The sequence below is a fragment of the Podarcis melisellensis genome, assembly GCF_964234715.1.
Source record: "Podarcis melisellensis genome assembly, chromosome: 1".
NCBI classification, from domain to species: Eukaryota; Metazoa; Chordata; class Lepidosauria; order Squamata; family Lacertidae; genus Podarcis; species Podarcis melisellensis.
Window position 1 is genome coordinate 10737835 of NC_138528.1, and position 19228 is coordinate 10757062.

Genomic DNA, 19228 nt, shown 5'->3' on the forward strand with positions numbered 1-19228 from the left:
GAATGCAGCAGTGCACCTAAAGTCATTCTCATGTGCTGCAGGTATACGCCTGCCCAGAGCAGACTATTCAGAATACAGGGAGAGGGAGAAGGAAGTGGGCATGCATTTCCCCTCTCATCAGAAACTCCCTGCCTATCCTTCTCTGTTGTGTGGCCTTTCAGCTTCCTATGCCTGGCATGTAAGCCCCCTTACATTTCTTTGTAAATAAGGTGTGGTATAAATTGCTAAATCAGCTGTAACAGTAATAATAATTTCTAAGCGCATTGTTTTCCTCTAGCATTCTAATTGTATGGCCATAGGAGGACTGACTGCCTTGCATTTTTCTTTTGAAAAGTTGGGTCAGCTTCGAAAAACGTTGCAAGACCTTAAATTTGGACTGGGATTTTGGAAATCTTTATGGACAGGAAAGACTGTCCACCCATAGGTCAATCCACCGTAGACAAGTTGTCAAAATGTGCTAGAAGAAGCTGTGTTCTTACGGAGATGGAAAACCCCGTGTCTGGGTAATAGCACTTCAGAGCAGACTGCAGGTGGGAACAAACATGATTAAATGTTCCTGCATACAAAAAAGAAGAAGAAAAAAACCCTCCACACTCCATGTAGAAAAATAGATGATGAGGAGAAGGCTAGACTAGTACTCTGTGTGTGTTTTTAAGCACATTTCCCCCTTCAAAGGATTATAGGCACTGTCGATGCATTTCTCAGCAACCCTTAACACACTACTGTGCCCAGAATTCTTTGAAGGATGTGTCTGTGTGCTTTTGATGTGCTTCAAAGGCATGATGTGCCTACAGCCATTAAGGACCAAAATAGATGTAATTTGTATTTTTACAAACATGTGCATTAAGTGCAAAAAAAAGCCCTAGTATTAATTTGGCCCCTTTCCTTGACTTGGTAGATTTCTATATGCAGGGACTGCTTTTGTACAGAGGAGCTTTCAGTCAAGTGAGTCTCACCTGCAGTCTAAAGGTGAACCACCCAGACGCATTTTTACCGCCTCCATGAAAACTAGACCTGGGCGACTTGCTTATTCCTCTTGGGTCACACCTGATGCAGCTTTGATAAACTCCAAGCCTGCCACAATAGTGACGTGCATCCATCACTCCACACATCTCCTGGTGCAAACTCAGTGGCAGAGTTTTCCAGGTAGAATCCCTGGGTTTACTGACAGAGCCCTACACCCAAACCGCACCCACTTCTGTTCTCCCTGGAAGGAGGCATGCTGTTATCTTAAGGTGAAAGAAAGCAGGGCAAATAAAACCAACCCAAATTTAATGGGCTGTTTTCCTTACTCCCGTCTCAAGTTACACCAATCCCTTATAGGGCAGTCCTAAACCTGTCTACTTGGAGATAAGTGAATTCCATGTGATTTGTTCTTAGTAAGCGTGTTTTAGGATTCCATGTGATTTGTTTAGGGAAGTTTTTAATATTTAATGCTGTACTGTTTTTAACGCTTGATTGGGAGCCACCCAGAGTCGCTGGGGAAACTCAGCCTGATGGGGGGCGGGTATGAATAATAAATTATAATTATTATTATTCCCCAACCCCTTGCATAGTTCCTTCTTTCTCTGCCCCTTTTCTTAAACTGGTTGTTGTTGGCATCTGCCTGTCTTGGGAGACAAAGGAGGAGTGCGCCTTTGAGGGGTGAAGTCAAAATGTTGGAAAGTTACAGCTCCTGCTTTGGGTATAGAGACCGATATGGGAGAGGCATGTTTTGTTGCAGCTGGGGCAAAGGAAGGCATCCAGTTGTTTCTTCTCTCGGCACTTCTCCCAGTGGTCATTCCCCCCCCCCCCAGTCACTGCTATGGATTCACAGCCTGTCTGTCTGTCTCCAGGCATTGCAGTTGTCTGCAAGGGATTCCCACACGGTGGGGTTGATATTAGCAGTCTTAATGTCATGTTTGCAGACATTTTTGTAACACAGAGTTCGTCTGCCAACTGGCCTGGTGCCTGTAGCCAGCTCCACTTAGAGCACATCCTTGGGGATCCTGCCATCTTCCATTCTGCCGACATGGCCAAGCCTAACGGTCAAAACAAATCAGAACTGGAAGCAAGTTCAGCGAATGTGATTTTCCATAAGTTTGACAAGGACCGGAGAGACTTGGGTTCAAATCCTCCCAGGTGTAAAGCTCACTGGGTGATTTGGGGACAGTAATTTATTCACAGCTTAGTTCACAGGGCTAGAGGGGGGAATAAAATGGGTGGACCACCCTGAGCTCCGTGAAGGAAGTTTAGTTTAAAAATATAGGCAAACAAAACTTGATTTATGTAAAAACCTTCTCTGAGATAGTTTGCAGACACTTTGCAGGGCTGGACAAGAATGCAATGCTACAGATTTTTAAAATTTTCATTTTGAATGTTTTCAGACGCTGCCCTGTTTCTGGCCCACGAAGACGATTCCTTTCGCATCCATTCTTTCTCTTTAGTTATGAGGTATGCCATTTGGTATTTGCATTTCACAGTGGGATGTTTTCACTTCATTTTTTTTAAAAAAGAAAAATATATTTTACGGCACCTTGTAAAAACCAAGTCAGATGTTAGTGGGGAGGTTGCCAAATCCTGTGTCATCAAGACCTGAATTCTGAAAGATATCTTTGGCATATATACAATTCCGTGAGAGGGGAAATGTCAGAAATCACAACCATCACATCCTCTGACAAGTAACCTTGCAGCTGCTTCTCGCTACACTTCCATTTTAAGTATGAAATGGGGCTGTTGCAGAAATCTTAGTCAATCATATGAGCAGACCTGGGGCAAGGGAATTGTCCGGGTCAGCACTTCACCTGCAACAGGAGATTAATAAGGGATCTGGGTTAATATATGTGCTGCTTTTAGCGTTGCAAAGCAGGGCTGGGGAACATCAGGCTTGGGGGCCAAATGTGGCCCTCCACGGCTTTCTGTGTGGTCCTTGAAACACTTGCCAGGCTACTTCTCAGCTGGTTAGAGTGTGGTGCTGATAATGTCAAGGTTGCAGGTTTGATCTCCGTATGGGGCATCTTCAGATTTCTGCATTGCAGGGGGTTGGACTAGATGACCCTCAGGGTGCCTTTCAGCCCTACAGTTCTAAGGTTTTATGATTCTCCTCTCCCCAGACCACACCTTTCACTGGCTCAATGTTTTTGCCTGCTTGGAATTATTTGCATCCCACTCACCCCTGCCCCCAGCAGCCTTGTTCCAAGGACCTCAGACCACATCCAAGGACCTCAGACCACTGCTCCCTTGTGAAGTTTACATTGGTGAGGTGGTGTTTCGCTCTGTTTTTAAAATCTGCTCTAGGTGCCGGCAGCTAGATGATTTTCTCATGGCTCTGCTGTACTATCTGAATTTTTATCTGGAAAAATTAGCTTTGGAGATGAAGCCCAAATCTTTCATGGGGTGAGTAAAATCGCTTGGATGTGTGTCTTAAGCGGAGTCCCGTCATGTTTAGAAAGGGCTATTGCTCTATATATTCAGTGTGGGTGTGCTTTGCTTCAAGACCCGGTTTGTGCTTGTTAGAAAGATCACAAGCCACAAGACCTCAAGCCCAAGACCTTGGAAAGTTGCCAGTGCTCAGGTGACTAATGGGTGAATAGTCTGAAGTTGGGAGTCCAAGACCATTTCCTGTGATTCTGCGGGACACTTGTCAAGTCCCTGGAGCTATTTGAGCCCAGTGTTCTTCAGTCTCCTCTGACTGGTTCCATCCTTCTTTCCTGGGTCGTTTCTGACTTTCTTCCTCCACAAGGAGACTTGAGTCAGTGTGTCTCAGCATTTTCAGGTTAGTCCCACCTCTCCTGTTCTCCTTCACGGCTGCGTTTGAGGTCAGTTCTGCATCGGTGGATGTGGCCTAAAACCAGCAGAAGCTGGGGTGGTGGGTGTTGCACGAACTGTTGAAAAGTGGACAGAACTGAGAGCCAATGTGGTGTAGTGGTAGACTCGTGATCTGGTGAACCGGGTTCGCTTCCCCGCTCCTCCACATGCAGCTGCTGGGTAACCTTGGGCCAGTCACACTTCTCTGAAGTCTCTCAGCCCCAGTCACCTCACAGAGTGTTTGTTGTGGAGGAGGAAGGGAAAGGAGAATGTTAGCCATTTTGAGATTCCTTTGGGTAGTGATAAAGCAAGATATCGAATCCAAACTCTACTTCTTAAAGAAAAAAAGGGGGGGGGGAAGAAAAGTGGACAGAACTCTCCCTTCTTTCTCCACAAATGCACCCAAACCTACTTTCACCTAGTGCCTTGGCCTGGGTATCTCTCCTCTGTTGCCCCTCGTGTATTTGCAAGGAGACCAACCCTCTTACTTCCCTGGGGTTTTCAGGGGAGTCCACAACAGGTGAAAGCTATTTCCTGCATTGAACTCAGCCATAATGTTGTTGTCCCCACTGTCCTCCCCTTGTAACAGACTTTTAGGTTGCCTTTCAAAATATAAATACCTTTCAAAGACAGCTTACAAAGTACAGGTCAAACAAATGAGTCAAACCAACTTTTGTTTGAATTGGCAGCTGCCTTATGGCCCAACACCTACTTGTTTTGTTTTGTGTTGACCCAGGTGAGATCTTAAACTAGATCATTTAGATTAGATCACCACCAACGCTTCCTTAGGTGTTGGGACATGGTTCTATGAATGTGGTTCAACAACATCTGGATGGCCACAGAGGATCCCCAGCCTTGAGGGAGGCCAATAAGGTGTGGCCATCCAAGATGTTGTCGGATCACATTCATAGAATCATAGAGTTGTAAGGGACCTCAGGGGTCATCTAGCCCAGCCCCCTGCCATGCAGGAATCTCAGCTAAAGCATCCATGACAGGTGGCCATCCAACCTCTGCTTTGAAACCTCAAATGAAGAAGAGCCCACAACCTCCTGAGATAGACCGTCCCACTGGCATCAGAAAGCTCTTCCTGATGTTTAGTCGGAATCTCCTTTCTTGTAACTTGAAGCCACTGATTCGAGTCCTACCACCAGAGCAGGAGAAAACAAGCTTGCTCCTTAATTCCCATCATCCCTGGCTATTGGCTCTGCTGGCTGAGTCTGATGGGTGCTGGAGATCAACAACCTCTGGAGGACCATAGGTTAGCCACACCTGACCTACCTGGAGACATTCTAGCACACAACACCTTGGTCCTCCCTGCTCCTTATTTGCAATTACCCTACTGTTCTTTTGTATCACCTAACCTACTAATGATAGTCCAGGCATAGTGGATCTGGCTTGCCTGACCAGAGTCTTGCTAGGCAGTCCCAGGGCGTGCCACTCCAGCCCTATGATTTAATGATCTAATCTTTCTGTTGCTTTCTTTTATTTGGGTCAGAATTCCCCGGTGCAGACATAGTGTTCTTGCTCGTCTAACCATGAGTGGGAGAGTGCTCTGTGCAATGCTTTTTTTAATGACTTGCTTCTTTGTGAAACAGGAAGCCCAGTGCCCTGGAAAGGAGAGAGATGCGGGAGAACCAAATCAAGCTAGCAGTGACCAAAAAGCACCTGGCCGAGCTGTACTGCATCCTCATCCTCGGGCTGGGAATGTCCGATCAGCATCACATGGCTTGTGGGAAGTAAGGAAACGGCTGTGCCCAGGAAATGCTTTTCTGTAATGCCATCTGCTCTTCGCAGCAGATGTCTAGGGAATAAAACAGAAGAAGTGGGAACTTGGGTTTCTGAGTGGGTTGTCAAAACCCAATGCCCTTTGAGAGTCCTTTATGGAAACTGAAGGGGGATGTGCCGCCTGATTCTTAGCATTTTCACCAGGAAGCAAATCCCAGAGAGTTCAGTGGGGAAGGGTTGTAGCTCATCTGGAGAGCACCTGCTTTGCATGCAAAACGTCACTGGTTCAGTTCCTGGCATGAGAAGGGCTCTTGTGAAATCCTGGAGAATAGCTGCCAATTAAAGTAGGACAGCTCCTGCCAACCTAGCAGTTCGAAAGCACATCAGCGTGCAAGTAGATAAATAGGTACCGCTCCAGCGGGAAGGTAAATTACATTTCCGTGCACTGCTCTGGTTTTGCCAGAAGTGGCTTAGTCATGCTGGCCACATGACCCGGAAGCTGTCTGCGGACAAACACATGCTCCCTTGGCCTATAGAGTGAGATGAATGCTGCAACCCCAGAGTCGTCCGTGACTGGACTTAACTGTCAGGGGTACCTTTACTTTTACCTTAAAGTAGGACATGCTGATAGCTCAGTTGTGGGTAGAGTTGTGGGTTCAAATTGGGCCAAAGTTTTCTGCATTGCAGGAGATTGGACAAGATGATCCTCATGGTCCCTTCCTATAATTCTATGATTCTGTAGTCTTGATGAACCAATGGTCTAACCCAGTAGAAGGCTTGGCTTGCTTTCAAGTAAGGATGCATAACTTCTAGGTAAACCTGCACTCAGGGAATCTGTGCAAGGTCTTAAGCAAAAATTATTGGGGCCGTAAGGTCCAAATGAACTCAGTGGGACACATTCCAAAATAACATCAGTTAGGATCACAGGCTAAAATTCTCATCATTTTTCCTTCGAAGTAACTAAAATCAGCAGTCATAGCCTCTGGGTGAATGTGTTCAGGATCTGGTGGCATGCAAATAGCTGTTGCAACTTAACAAAACTCATTACATTATTTGCTATCAGATTTCTGTGATTAGGGCTACCACTGTCGGCTGCCTTATCGCAATACCTTGCCGGAGAGTTTTGGGCTTGGCAATGGTGTGCTGGTAGACTGCACAAATCTGGCAATGTGCTTCCGTGGTAACTAATTTTTAGGCACTCTTACTCTTCTGAATAGCTGGGAAATACTTGGAGGGGGGGCATGCCTTTATTCCCACGCTCCTAGCAAAGGATGATCCATAGTTGCTGCTGGCAGTTTGAGTAATTTTGGAGAGAGAGACCTGAGTCTTAACATTTAGGTTGCTGGCTATTTCACCTGGAGATCTGATGTGCGAGCAGCGGACTTTCCCCCATCTATGCTCAATGCGTACGTTTGTAAAGAAGGGCAAATATTGCATGACTGAAGTTCTGGCAATTGCTTCCAAAGGAAATGAAACTTGAGCAAGCTCTGTGCCTCTGGAATGTCTCAACACGCAAAGAAGTGGGATGAATGTCACAGTATGAAGGGGAGGGGCAAGTACTTAAAAAAAATAATGAAATACTTGGGCCAAATCCCTTGCGATGACTGCCACCTTACAAAGCCCATGAAAACACAGCAGCCCCTACTACATCTTTCCCAGCACTGCTTCCACTCCCATTAAGGTTGCCATCTCCGGGAAGAAAAACCAGTGTGGCCTGCTCTTGCGAGTTTAGCAGATATTTTCTACGCAGGACTCCGCAAACAAGGCTTTTCATGCTATGGAGACAAAGACAATCTCCTTCTGCTTGCTGCAGATTCAGTGTCTGTTAAAAGCACCGCTACACAATTTTGTTCAGAAGGCAATAAGACAGCTCCCAAACTGAAGCCTGCCAGTCTTACCAGTTGCTCTAGAGCAGGGGCATTCAGGCTTCAAGCTTGCTGGATCCATTTTGTAGGTTTTGTTTGCAAGAACCTGAAGTTGTAACAACAAGGACCAGGTACAAAGGGCATGTGTTGACATCTGTCTTTCTCAAGAGACAATGGAGTGTCAAACCACTTTGTTAGCAGCACCAAGTGACCTCTCCAGGGCACAAGCCTGGGCAGCGTGTATGGGCACCCCCTCTCGGACTCGATGATGTGGTTCAAAGGAAAGCAGAGCAAGACGTTTGGCACCAGCTTGGCTGCAGGAGTTGCTGGAAGGCGCCATCCAATCGCCTTAGGGACTTCACTCTGGATTTGTGTAGGGTTTACTCCTGAAGATGTCCCTCAAGGCAGCGGTGGTTCAGGACTGGAGTTTTCCTTCTCACAAATAGCTTACAGTTAAAATTAAGGAACAGGGTGCCTCTGAGCCCAAGGGATTTGACCTGAGCTCATAGTTCTTTCCTCCCAAACCCATTCCTGCTTAGCTTTGTTCATTTCTGCAGCCTGATTTAGGTTGCAAAAAAGAGAGTCAAACAATCGGGAGTCTCACAGCAAGCTGCCCACATATTTGCCTTCAGCTCAGACCTGTCCTATGTTCTTATGTTCTTATGGTCTCTAACCACCCTTCTCTTGACCCCAGCCTGGGGTTCCAATCTCTTCAAGCTGGCCTCTGTTGCTGTTGACAGCAGCTTGATCAGTAGGCCTTACCAGGTGGTCCTCTTGTGTTGTGAGCAGCTTAATCTGCTGGTTTCTGCTGCTAAAGGCGCAGGTGCAAGTCAGGCTGATCCCTCACTGCCCCCAGGCAGCTAATAACACTAATGGTGGTGGAAAGAGGACTGGAGAGGAGGGCTGGTACTGGGGAGAAGAGCTTGCATGCTTGAGCCTTGGCCGCTTTGAATCACTCACTCTCACTGGCTTTCTTCCACTATGTGGCTTCGAAGGGCAAGAAAAAGCCCCAAACTCTTATAATGACATGCAAAGCACAGGTCCACCTTGGCAGGTCATTTCTTTGACGTGTTTATGAGTCGAGTTTATTTCTCCTGCACCAGCTCGGGCATCCTTTCTCTGAGCTTCGTGATGGTGCAGAGCAAGAGAAATAAACAGCGGCAGCTTTATTTCAGATCAGTTACACTCCCCCAAGCTTGCATGGCTGTTTTGTTCTTGGCAGGAAGCTCATGCTCGGCGTTCAGAACCAAAGCCGCGTTTATTCAGCGCGGAAGTCCCCATGGGGATTTGCCTTCCTGTTTAGCTGGACGTGACCTGCTGCGAGGGGCTGCTGGCCTGTGCTTTTTCAGAAAGCCCACGAGACTGCCAGCACGGAGAGAGGAGAAGTTGTCTCGGCAGCTTTAGGAGACCACCCTTAAAGACGCATAGACTCCCAGCCGGAAAGTGAAGGCTGCCGGGGAGCACATTGCCCTGGAATGAGCTTTTACTGATATGATTCCAGGGTGAAGCAGCAGGACTCAGCCAAATTAACTTGCAGGAAGAATTCCAGCGAGGCCTTAGCTGGGGTTAGCAGACTTGGCAGGAACACAGAGTCCCCGAGTACCATGTTTTACAATCTCTTCTGAATCAGTGTGTTCCTGTGGAATCAAGAGTTTTGCTCCCACCCCTGTCCCCATCCTAGGGTTAGGATTTGAGTGAGGCTTGGGCACTTGAACCTTGGAGGGCCTCATAGGGTAGAGCAGGCAGAGGCACATCTGCTGAGGTGCGTGGAGCAAGAAAATGCCCAGCGCTCATTGAGGCATCTGGCTTACAGCTGCTTTGGTCCATGAAAGGTTTGGGAAGGTTACAGACAACCTGTGCTGCCTCAGAGCTGGCTGTGCACAGAGTGAAAACCAAGCAGACAGCGCTGGCTTCCGGATTGTAGGAAGCTGCCTCAAAGGAGATCCATTTGACCATCATGCCCACCTATTATCTACTCTGACTGGTGGTGGCTCTTTGAGATCTCAAGCTTTTCCACCTCACCTGCTACGATTAGACCTCTTTCAACTTGATATACCTGGGACTGAACCTGGGACCTTCTTCATTCAGAGCACCTGCTGCACCCTTGTGCTACGATCCCAGCAGCTGCTCAACCCTGCCAACCTCAGGCACCACCCATGATATTTAAGGGTGCCTGCAATCCCTAAAAGCAGCTTGGCACCTTGGTATTATTTGTGTTCCCTCTCCCTGGGCCGCCTAGCCTGCCAAAGGACTCCCCTTGTGTGGAGAACAGGATATTCAACACCTCACCTCACCTAAAATAGCTTCTTTTTCCTTCCCACATTTTTCTTTCTTTCTTTCTGGATTTCTGTTGAAGTGCGAAACCTGAAACCAGGGACACGCCCTGACTTTGAGCTTTGTTCTCCTGCATGTGCATGCACTTTGCATTTTCAGGAAACTGTGTAAAAAAAGAATTTATTTCAAAATAGTACAACAGGTATAGTCGGAAGGTTCTTTTTTATTGTAAATAAAATCATCTTCTATCTCTTTTTCTATTTCTTTTCTTTGTTCTATATTCTTTTGTATATTTATAATTTATAATGTCTGAAATGTAATGTTTTATATTGTATGTATTTTAAGTTCTTTGTATAATAAAGGTTGAAATTAAAACAAACAAACAAAGAAAACAAACACAGAAGGCGTCATGTCCCGGGTTCAGTTCTTTGTACCTGCAGCCCATTGATACGAGGCCGCTGGGCTGCCAACACACCTGAGACACAGGAGAGCCGCTGCCTTCTGCTTCTGCAGCAGCAAAATCTGTGTGATCTTGGGCGGGGCCTTGCCACCCGCAGGTGCCTGCACAGCTGCAGGTTCAGCAGCGTCCTGTCAGCCATCCTCGTTGCTTGGGGCACAGGGAGTTATTTTCCCTCTTCTTGTCGATCTGGCAGGGTGAGCCGCACCAATCCGTGGTTAATTGTAGGCTGAGTACAGTCGGTGGCCCAGCCCAAAAATGCTGTGCATGCAAGAGTCAGCATGACAAAATTGTTCAGTGACCCAACCAGAAAGCCTGGCTCTGAATTCCAAGTATTGCAAACACACACACACACACACACACACACACACACACACACACACGATTCAGCTGCAGGGATAGAGTGAAACTAAATACAGGGTGCCACCTTTGCATTCTGTACCTTAGATACTTGCAGTGTTGGGCAGAAATTCAGAGCTGGAGCTTCCCCCATTGCTGCATTTTTTCATGTCAGGAAAAGCCAAATGGCTTGGGATTTTTCAGCATCTTGAACAGCACCCAGAATACAACTGGCAGCCAGGAGGCTGAGAAAGGCTGCTTACCTGGCGGTTAATTTTTAAGGAATATAAGTAGACAGCACCAGGACCATATTATGAAGATCCTTATCTGCCCCTGGTCAAAAGAGCCTTTAATTCCACTGTCAAGAAAAGAGAAAGAAAGAAAGAAAGAAAGAAAGAAAGAAAGAGAAAAAAGCAGGGCTGAGCATAGAGATGCCCAACTGTTTCACAAACCTCCTGCAGGCAACCTGAAGGGAGCTTTGGAAACTCTGGCGTAGAGAACTTTAGCACACGTCTGAAAATGTGAAATACCAGGAACCGTATTGCTGGGGAAGGTCCATAGCTGCTGACTGCTAGAGCCAATCCTGAGGGTGGCAACACGAGAAAGGGGCCTTTTCTGCCCTGGCTCCCCATTTGGGGACTGCTCCACCCAGGAAAGCTCGCTTGGCGCCTTCGTTACATCACTTTAGGCACCAGGCAAAACCTTTCCTCTATAACCAGGCCTTTGGCTAAATAAACATTCTGTGGTCTTTTAAAGGGGGGGTATTGTTTTGTTTTGTTATTATGTTACATATTTTTGTGTTTTTATATTGTGAACCACCTTGTGATCTTACAATGAAGGGTAGTATATAAAATTTAACAAAATAAATTTAGAGCGGCCTATGCTGACTGGGGCTGATGGGAGTTTTAGTCCAGAGTTGAGGGCCCCCAGGTTAGGAAGGTTAAGCCCAAAGCAGGGGTGCCCGAACTTTTTTCGAAGAGGGCCAGATTTGATGAAGTGAACGTGTGAGAACCAAAGTTGTTGAACCTTTTTAAAGGATTTTACCCCAGCAGATAAACTGCCACAGGGGCCGGATTAAACCCCGAAACGGAACCTGAATAGCTCCTTAGTCAAACTGAAGTGGGGTCACCAGCCCTTTGGGGCCTAAGAGCGATATATGTAATCTTCAGAGACATCTCTTGTCATAAAATGGCAACATCGTCCCCCAAAACAACATTTCACAGAAGCCCAACTTTCTCTCCAAGGATAAAAGGGCCCAGAGAGAGAAATTCAGCTTCAGCCCTAGAGGGGAAAATGCACACAAACACACTCTACTCTTTTCTGGAGGGTGTCATCCTGGCCCCCTCACCTGTGTGATTCCCAATCTTTGTGTGTGCAGAGCCAAAGTGTGGTGAAAATCTTGGAACAAGGCAGAGGTGAAGTTGCAGAGGGGCCCTTAGATGGTATTTGCAGAGGACCTTGCCATTTTTTTAACGGGTTTTGTAGATTTCCTTCCCCTTTTACTTCGTTAGTGCCTCATACAGTGAGGAAGGAACCAGGCATATCTGGCTCAGGGACAGGGTTAGGTAATATTTATTGCTGCCAGTTTCCTCTGGGGCAAATTTACATAAGGGGAGGGGAAGGATCTGCATTTTGTTCTTGCAGCTGCGTATATTAAATACACATGTTTAGTCAAATTTAGAGATCTTCCATAAGCCAGGAGGACGCTCTTGGTTTGAGACTGGGAGAGCGGCTAAAATAGGCAAATGATTTGGGAATGCCAACTTGACGGAGCTAAAAAAACCCCCAAAACTTGGCCAGCTTCACTGCCATTAACACCAGTTTGATTTATAGCTGAAGCTTTCCATGCAATGGGACCAAAGCACAATTGCCTCCTAGTGCAATGTTTTCTATGTGGGGCTTTCCTGGAGTTCTGACTGGTGCAAAATGCTACAGCTAGACTTGATGGGATCGGATGACCACAGCCATGTAACATCATTGCTTAAAAGCTTGCACATATGATACCATGCCTGGTTCAAGGTTCATGCATTCATTTAAAGATAAAGGGACCCCTAACCATTAGGTCCAGTCATGGCCGACTCTCGGGTTGTGGCGCTCATCTCGCTTTACTGGCCGAGGGAGCCGGCGTACAGCTTCCAGTTCATGTGGCCAGCATGACTAAGCCGCTTCTGGTGAACCAGAGCAGCACACGGAAACACCGTTTACCTTCCCACCGGAGTGGTACCTATTTATCTACTTGCAGTTTGACGTGCTTTCAAACTGCTAGGTTCGCAGGAGCTGGGACCAAGCAACAGGAGCTCACCCCGTCGTGGGGATTTGAACCACCAACCTTCTGATTGGCAAGTCTTAGGCTCTGTGGTTTAACCCACAGTGCCACCCACGTCCCTGCATTCATTTACAAAGCCCTTAAAAATTGGATCCAGAATATCATAAGGATTGGTGAATCCCTTACATCCCAGCCTGATCACTGAGATCTTAAGGGAGTCTCTGTTGGTTCAGCTTGCATGGCTTGTAACTGCTAGAAACTATGGGTTTTGCCTGGGTTGGGGCTGAAGCCTGAAATTCCCTCCCAACTGAGATTAGACAAGGACCCTCCATGTTGAATAATTCCTGGATGCCAAGATCCAGGTTTGGGGCAAATACTTAGTACGCCTTCTGCGTTGCTTCCAAATTTCCTCACTACCCCCCAGCATAGGAAAAGACCACATGTCCGGCAAAGTAAAAACTGATTTACTTACAAACTCTCTAAAGGTTGGATTCATGTGCTTCAAACCATGAAACAAAGACAGTAACAAAGTGGTAAGAGTTCCCAGATTATCGGTATAGGAACTCAAGAATGGCTGGTGAGAGCCATGCGGCTGAGTTGGAGCAGCAAGCTCAAACTTCTTCTCATGCTGAGCATCTCAGGTAGAGTGGGGAGGAATGGGGACAATAAACTTGATTACCTATTTCCTCCCAAGGTAAAGGAAATAAGCCTGCAGGACAGCTTACTCTATTGTATTAACCCATTCATGCATTAGAGTTAAGCATGTCAGTTATATGAGAATAGTTGTCCCCCAACTTTCTTATTTCAGCCAGCATTTTAAGGTAGTGTTCTGATTTTATGTTGATTTTTAATTGTTCTTATTCTCTGTATGGTTAGATTTTTTTTCTTTTCTCCAAACCATTTTATTTACCCTACTTAGAAATTCTGACTATTAAGTATTATTTAAATATCTGAAATAAAGCAAACAAACCCACTTCCCCAATAGATTGTATATATATTTTTTTTTGCAAAAGAGAAGTGGGAGGAAATGCACTGGGAATCATGAAATAACACTTGCTTTGATGCAACATTGTCTAACCTCCCTACAAACAAATCAGGATGAAACTGCATTTGTGGGCCCCCTGTCATTTTGGCAAGAGGAAACTGCAGACTGGGAGCCCCCACTTCCAAAAGCCATGATCTTGGTAGTTTCATTGGGGCACAGGAATGAACTTTACCTGCCAGCATTTGGTCTTGATTCTGTTTCTTGGTCATGCTAGACTGTGACAGAATGTCGAGGAAACTCCCTTTCATTTAGAAAGGTGTTTATGGAGTGCTTTCTCTGTTGCTGTCTGTGGATTTATTCTTCTCTTCCACATTTTAGGAGGAAAATATCAACAACACAGAAAGACAGGGATTTCTTTGAGGTAAGAGCAGTTGCCTGGAGGAACAGAGCAGCTAAGGGTTGTCTCATCTTGAAGATAAGCTGCAACAATAGAGTAGATCACCTCCATTTTAATTTTTATTGTATTTTTGCATTTAGTGCTTGTACAACTTCTCCTCCTACGTGGCTTTTGTGACGTTCAGACAGAAGAACCTCAAGGAAATCCAGCAGGAAGTTGGCCGGCTGCTCCGCTCAAACATATTCAATCCTGCTCTGAGAGAGACAGCTAAACCCAAGGAGTTGAAAACAGACGTGACCAAGGAGGTGAAGAAGGTCACTTTCCGCTATCGCAAGTATGGCCTCATTTTCTCTCTTCTCCCTTCCCCTCCGTTTCTGGATGCATTGCAGATATTTATATCGGGGGTGGGGCACATTCTTTTTAACCCAAAGTCCTGCCAAGGCCATATGCCAGAAGTGGCTGGAGCCCACAGTAGGTTACATTCCAACCATACAAAAGTCAGAATTTTCTGCACTCCATCCAGGTGAAGAAGAGGCATTATTGTAGTTGTAGGGCACATTCCAGCCTGAGGATCATAGAATCATAGAATTGTAGAGTTGGAAGGGACCGAAAGGGTCCTCTAGTCCAAGCCTCTGCAATGCAGGAATCTCAGCCAAAGCATCCATGGCAGATGACTGTCCAACTTCTGCTTCTACACCTCCAAGCAAGGAAGGTCCACAACCTCCCGAAAGAGACCGTTCCACTGTCGCACAGTGGGAGCCAGTGTGGTGCAGTGGTTAAGAGCGGTGGACTCGTAATCTGGGGAACCGGGTTCGCTTCCCCGCTCCTCCACATGCAGCTGCTGGGTGACCTTGGGCTAGTCACACTTCTTTGAAGTCTCTCAGCCCCACTCACCTAACAGAGTGTTTGTTGTGGGGGAGGAAGGGAAAGGAGAATGTTAGCCGCTTTGAGACTCCTTAAAGGGAGTGAAAGGTGGGATATCAACTCCAAACTCCTCCTCCTCCTCCTCTTCTTCTTCTTCTTCTTCTTCTTCTTCTTCTTCTTCTTCTTCTTCTTCCCATCGGAAAGTTCTTCCTGGTGTTTAGTCGGAATCTCCTTTCTTGTAACTTGAATCCATTGGGTCAAGTCCTACGCTTCAGAGCAGGAGAAAACAAGCTTGCTCCATCTTCTATGACAGCCCTTGAGATATTTGAAGATGGCTATTGCATCTCATCTATTCACATACTTTCCCGTTGGTCATTCATTCATCCCATGTTTTCCTTGTCACTTTCCTAATTACCCCCCCCCCAAATCCATATTTTTTAGTAGATTTGTTTCCCTGAGGCAATAGAGCACTTTAATCCATTTTAATTCTGCAAGTCTAAATTTCCAGTATGTGATTGAATTCTGCACCCCCAAAGCCTGCAAAATGCTGTCAGTCGGGAGGTACGCTGTATGATGTCACCCTTACTTGGACACCTTTCCCTTATTCATTTTTTATTTTATTTTTAAAACCATTTCTTAAAGGAGCACCGATGTAAGGCAGCCAGCCATCCGAAGCGTCATGGACCAGCGATCGCCGGTGCTGAGCACCTTGCTGCCGATGCCTAAAGACAGCGCTCAGTACCTTTTCCAGGACCATTACCTCCATGCTGGCAGAAGTCAGCCAGCCTACATTCCTGAAGAGCTGCCACCCTTTTCCTCTGTCGTGCCAGAACCCAAGTAAGGAATGCAGGGCTTTTCTACGCAATACGTGACCACAAAATCTAACAGGGAGCAGTGGCCTCTCTCACAAATATATCTGAGTTACTCATAGTTTCGAGCCTATTTGAATGTGCTCTAAATGTATCGGGTGCATCTGCCTTGTTTGTGCATGTGATGGCCATGGGGAAAGCAAAAGGACATTGAAGACCCTGCTAGAGCAAAAGAGAGGAAAGCTAGCCAAATAAAATCCAGTGAATGCTTAACCATTGAGTTTTGATGAGAACGGCTTGACCTCGCCCCAAAAGGCACACTCCTCCATTGTTTCCTGAGACAGACGGATGCCAACAAATTCAGGCCAATGGACTACGTTGGTTTTGGTGACATGCATCCTTTCTGTCTGTTTGTTCCACCTGGCAACAATTCCGTCTGCTTTACCCCAAAAGCAGAAAACTGGGAGAAGGGGACTCCAGCTACCAGACTCTCCCACCTTTATCTCTTTGTTTCTTATCCTGCCCGTTCTCCAAGGAGCACAAGGCAGCCTACCTGGTTCTCCAGACACCCATTTTATTCTCAGAAATCGTATCGTAAAACCTTTATTGGCATCACATGCAACATCCAAAACACATCAGTACAGAATTACCACTTCCCCAGTGGCACAAAACATTTGCTGAAAGAAAGGAGGCAGAGCAGTCTATCGTCACATCTCTTGGTCTCCAGGGAGATCAGACGTCTGCAGTGTATTTCGACGACAAAAAACCAAATAGAGATATTTAGCCACTAACTTGGTGAGCTCCTGATCATTCTCCAGTAATAGAAAATGTATGACCTCTGACTCTGGTTTCCATTTGGGGATATAGAGTTGAAATTGCTGGCGGAGATCAGCATATAGTTTACAATTGAAAACCATTTGTGTAAGGGTTTCCACCTGGTGGTCTTCACATGGGCAAGTTCTTTCTCCTTCCACCCTGCCTGAGAACCTTCCCCAAAGGAGGTTTGATGGACTTGAATTAAACCTGGCCAGCGAAAATGCCCTTCTTTCTTGAGGGTTAAGCAGAAATTCAAGGTAATTATGGTTAGAAACTTCTCATAAATCACCCTCGAGGGAGAACCGAGGGCCAAACTAGACCTTAGCTGTATCCTTAAGTGCAGTGTATTAATTATTATTTTAAATGCGAAGTGGTTTTAAAAAACAAACTTGCATTTCAGGGCACAGATACGGAGCTCAGGTATTGCCTAGTTTGGCCTTGTGAGGTGATGATTGCTACAAGGTCACATGGTGAGCTTCATAGCCAAGATGGGCATGTGGACCTTGGTATCCCCAGTCCCAATACAGCACCCCAACCACTTTGCCATGGTCTTAAGTGGTGGAGTATAACCCCTACGCTCTAGCTCAGCCAGTGCAGTTCCCTTAGCCCAGGTGTAACAGGTGGGCATCCACTCAACAACCTGGCTGCACTCTTCTTCTCCGGCAGGATCGGCATCATTGGATGCCCACGCCACAGATTTATCCCTCATACGCTTCAGCCTATCGGGACTCAGGATGCTGAGAACGAGGATGACGAAAGCATGAGATCGGAGACAAGCATCTCTCCAGCTGTTTCCCAGGAGCTGAATGTCTCACCGAAGGTCCCTCAAGGCAGTGCTAGCCTCCAGTCCGTGGCGGGTTCAAGGGCTACCACCGAAGCAGATTACGTTGAGAATCACTAGCAGCATACGCTAGCCATTAGGGATAATTTTTGTTCGTTTAATTAAACTCTTTTGAAACGTTTGCCATTTGAATTGTATCCCTTGTGTACTCCAGCCTGCAGGGAGAGTATAGCAAAGCCAGGCTACACTTTCCACTTTGCCAAGCTCCCAGGACAATACAGTATTCGGTGCATTTAAAAAATAATAAAAAAAGACCATTAAAGCAAGTTAAAACTGTCTGTGTTAAAACCAGAATAAAGAGTTTTTTTGAAACTAGACATAGTACACTTTCAGGTATTAAACACCTCCAAAACCCTGGTGGAACAGGTAGGTTTCCTAAAATGGGAATCCGTAAAGGTGGAGAAGGCTTTTTCTCCCTAAGGCTTTGGTGCATCAACTGGAAGTTCCTGCTGCACAGGCCTAGCGCACTGTGCTTGCTCACATCCTCCTCTGCTGGTGGCCTGCTGTGGGTGGCGATTTGGCAGTCTCGGACATTATCTTCAGTACCTGCTCCATCCCTATGCAATGTTTATTAGTGAGCCCTATTAGTTGTTGTTTTTTTTTTAAAATGCATTGTATGCTGATCTTTAATTTGCTATTTTAAAATTTTCCTTACCCACACACCATCCTACTGCATTCCTAAAACAATCTAGGACTGCTGGGAGCAATCTGGGATTCTCAAGGTCAGGGGTGGACATTTAACTTGATGAGCTTCCTGAAACTGATCCAGGAGTCCAGGCAGAACGGGACAGATGTTAACATCTGCAACTGGCAAGCAACACGAAGACTTTAAATTGGCCAGGGCCTTGTAAATACTAGGAGCCAGGCATTCTGACTTTGCAAGGTCAACCGAACAGGACCTACTGTTGTTTAGACTACAGCTTCCCACTGCTTCCAGTGTCTCTATACCCTCCATGGATTGATCTGGATACAGCCAGCCCACAGACAAGAGTGGGAGTGCTTGCATTGCATTGGAAGTGCTTGTCTTAAAGCCAGTTTGGTCCCCATAAAGTCAGGGCTGGGTGCAACATATCTTGCTGAGAAACAAGTCTGTTCCATCAAAGGAACATTCAGAGATCTCTTAGCATGGATTAGAAAGCAGGAAAAGAGCCTCTTTTGGGGCCAGTTCATATATGCCCTTGCATCACTGCATGACAAGCTACGACAAGGTCTTCTGCAGACCTATTAAGGTGCAAGAGCCCCATTTTCCTTTGCAGCTGACAACCCTATATTTGTGCCCTGCAGCAGAGAAGGGGAGGGATTGACCTTTAGTTCTAATTTCCAGATTGGCAGATGGGTGCTTCTCCTGCGTGCAATTTTTTTGGATGGTCCATGTGACATTCTGGCTTCAAAACCCCAGCCCGTATTCCCCCCACCCCCAATAACTGGATCCAGATTTACCTTTTGGGCGGAAATGTGATCAATGTCCCATTTGTGATATGTTTACCATATTAAGCCCATCCTTGGAAGCACCCCAAGATTCGTATCACTAGGGATGTGTGCTTTAAATTAAGTGTTGTTGGAAATAATGCACGTGCAAAGACCCATAACAAGAATGTGGACACCTTGTTTTTTTAAAAGAACAACAACATAGAAACCCTAGGACCTGCCAGTTTGCTCTAAATTAAATAATCAACATTTGGATGCAGAACAGCACACAATGGAAAGGCTGGGTGGGGTTGGAATAATGAGCCACACTTTTTATTATTCCCAGCTGCAACATGTCATTAGCAAGAGTGGATATTTCTCCCTGACTCCCGGGCAA

At 46.2% G+C, this 19228-nt stretch overlaps 1 protein-coding gene across 1 annotated transcript in view; it reads left to right on the forward strand.

The window, feature by feature from the left end:
• PPP1R36 (protein phosphatase 1 regulatory subunit 36) overlaps positions 1–17545 on the forward strand; it is a gene marked incomplete at its 5' end in the record, with an annotated part of 69582 nt that extends 52037 nt beyond the window's left edge. The window contains 7 exons of the mRNA XM_081927724.1: positions 2367–2433; positions 3277–3375; positions 5382–5522; positions 14076–14118; positions 14235–14428; positions 15601–15795; positions 17250–17545. Coding sequence (XP_081783850.1) covers positions 2367–2433; positions 3277–3375; positions 5382–5522; positions 14076–14118; positions 14235–14428; positions 15601–15795; positions 17250–17484 — 974 coding nt within the window. The 3' untranslated portion in view covers positions 17485–17545. The remainder of the gene's footprint in view (positions 1–2366; positions 2434–3276; positions 3376–5381; positions 5523–14075; positions 14119–14234; positions 14429–15600; positions 15796–17249) is intronic.
• Between the last annotated feature and the right edge of the window lie 1683 nt (positions 17546–19228).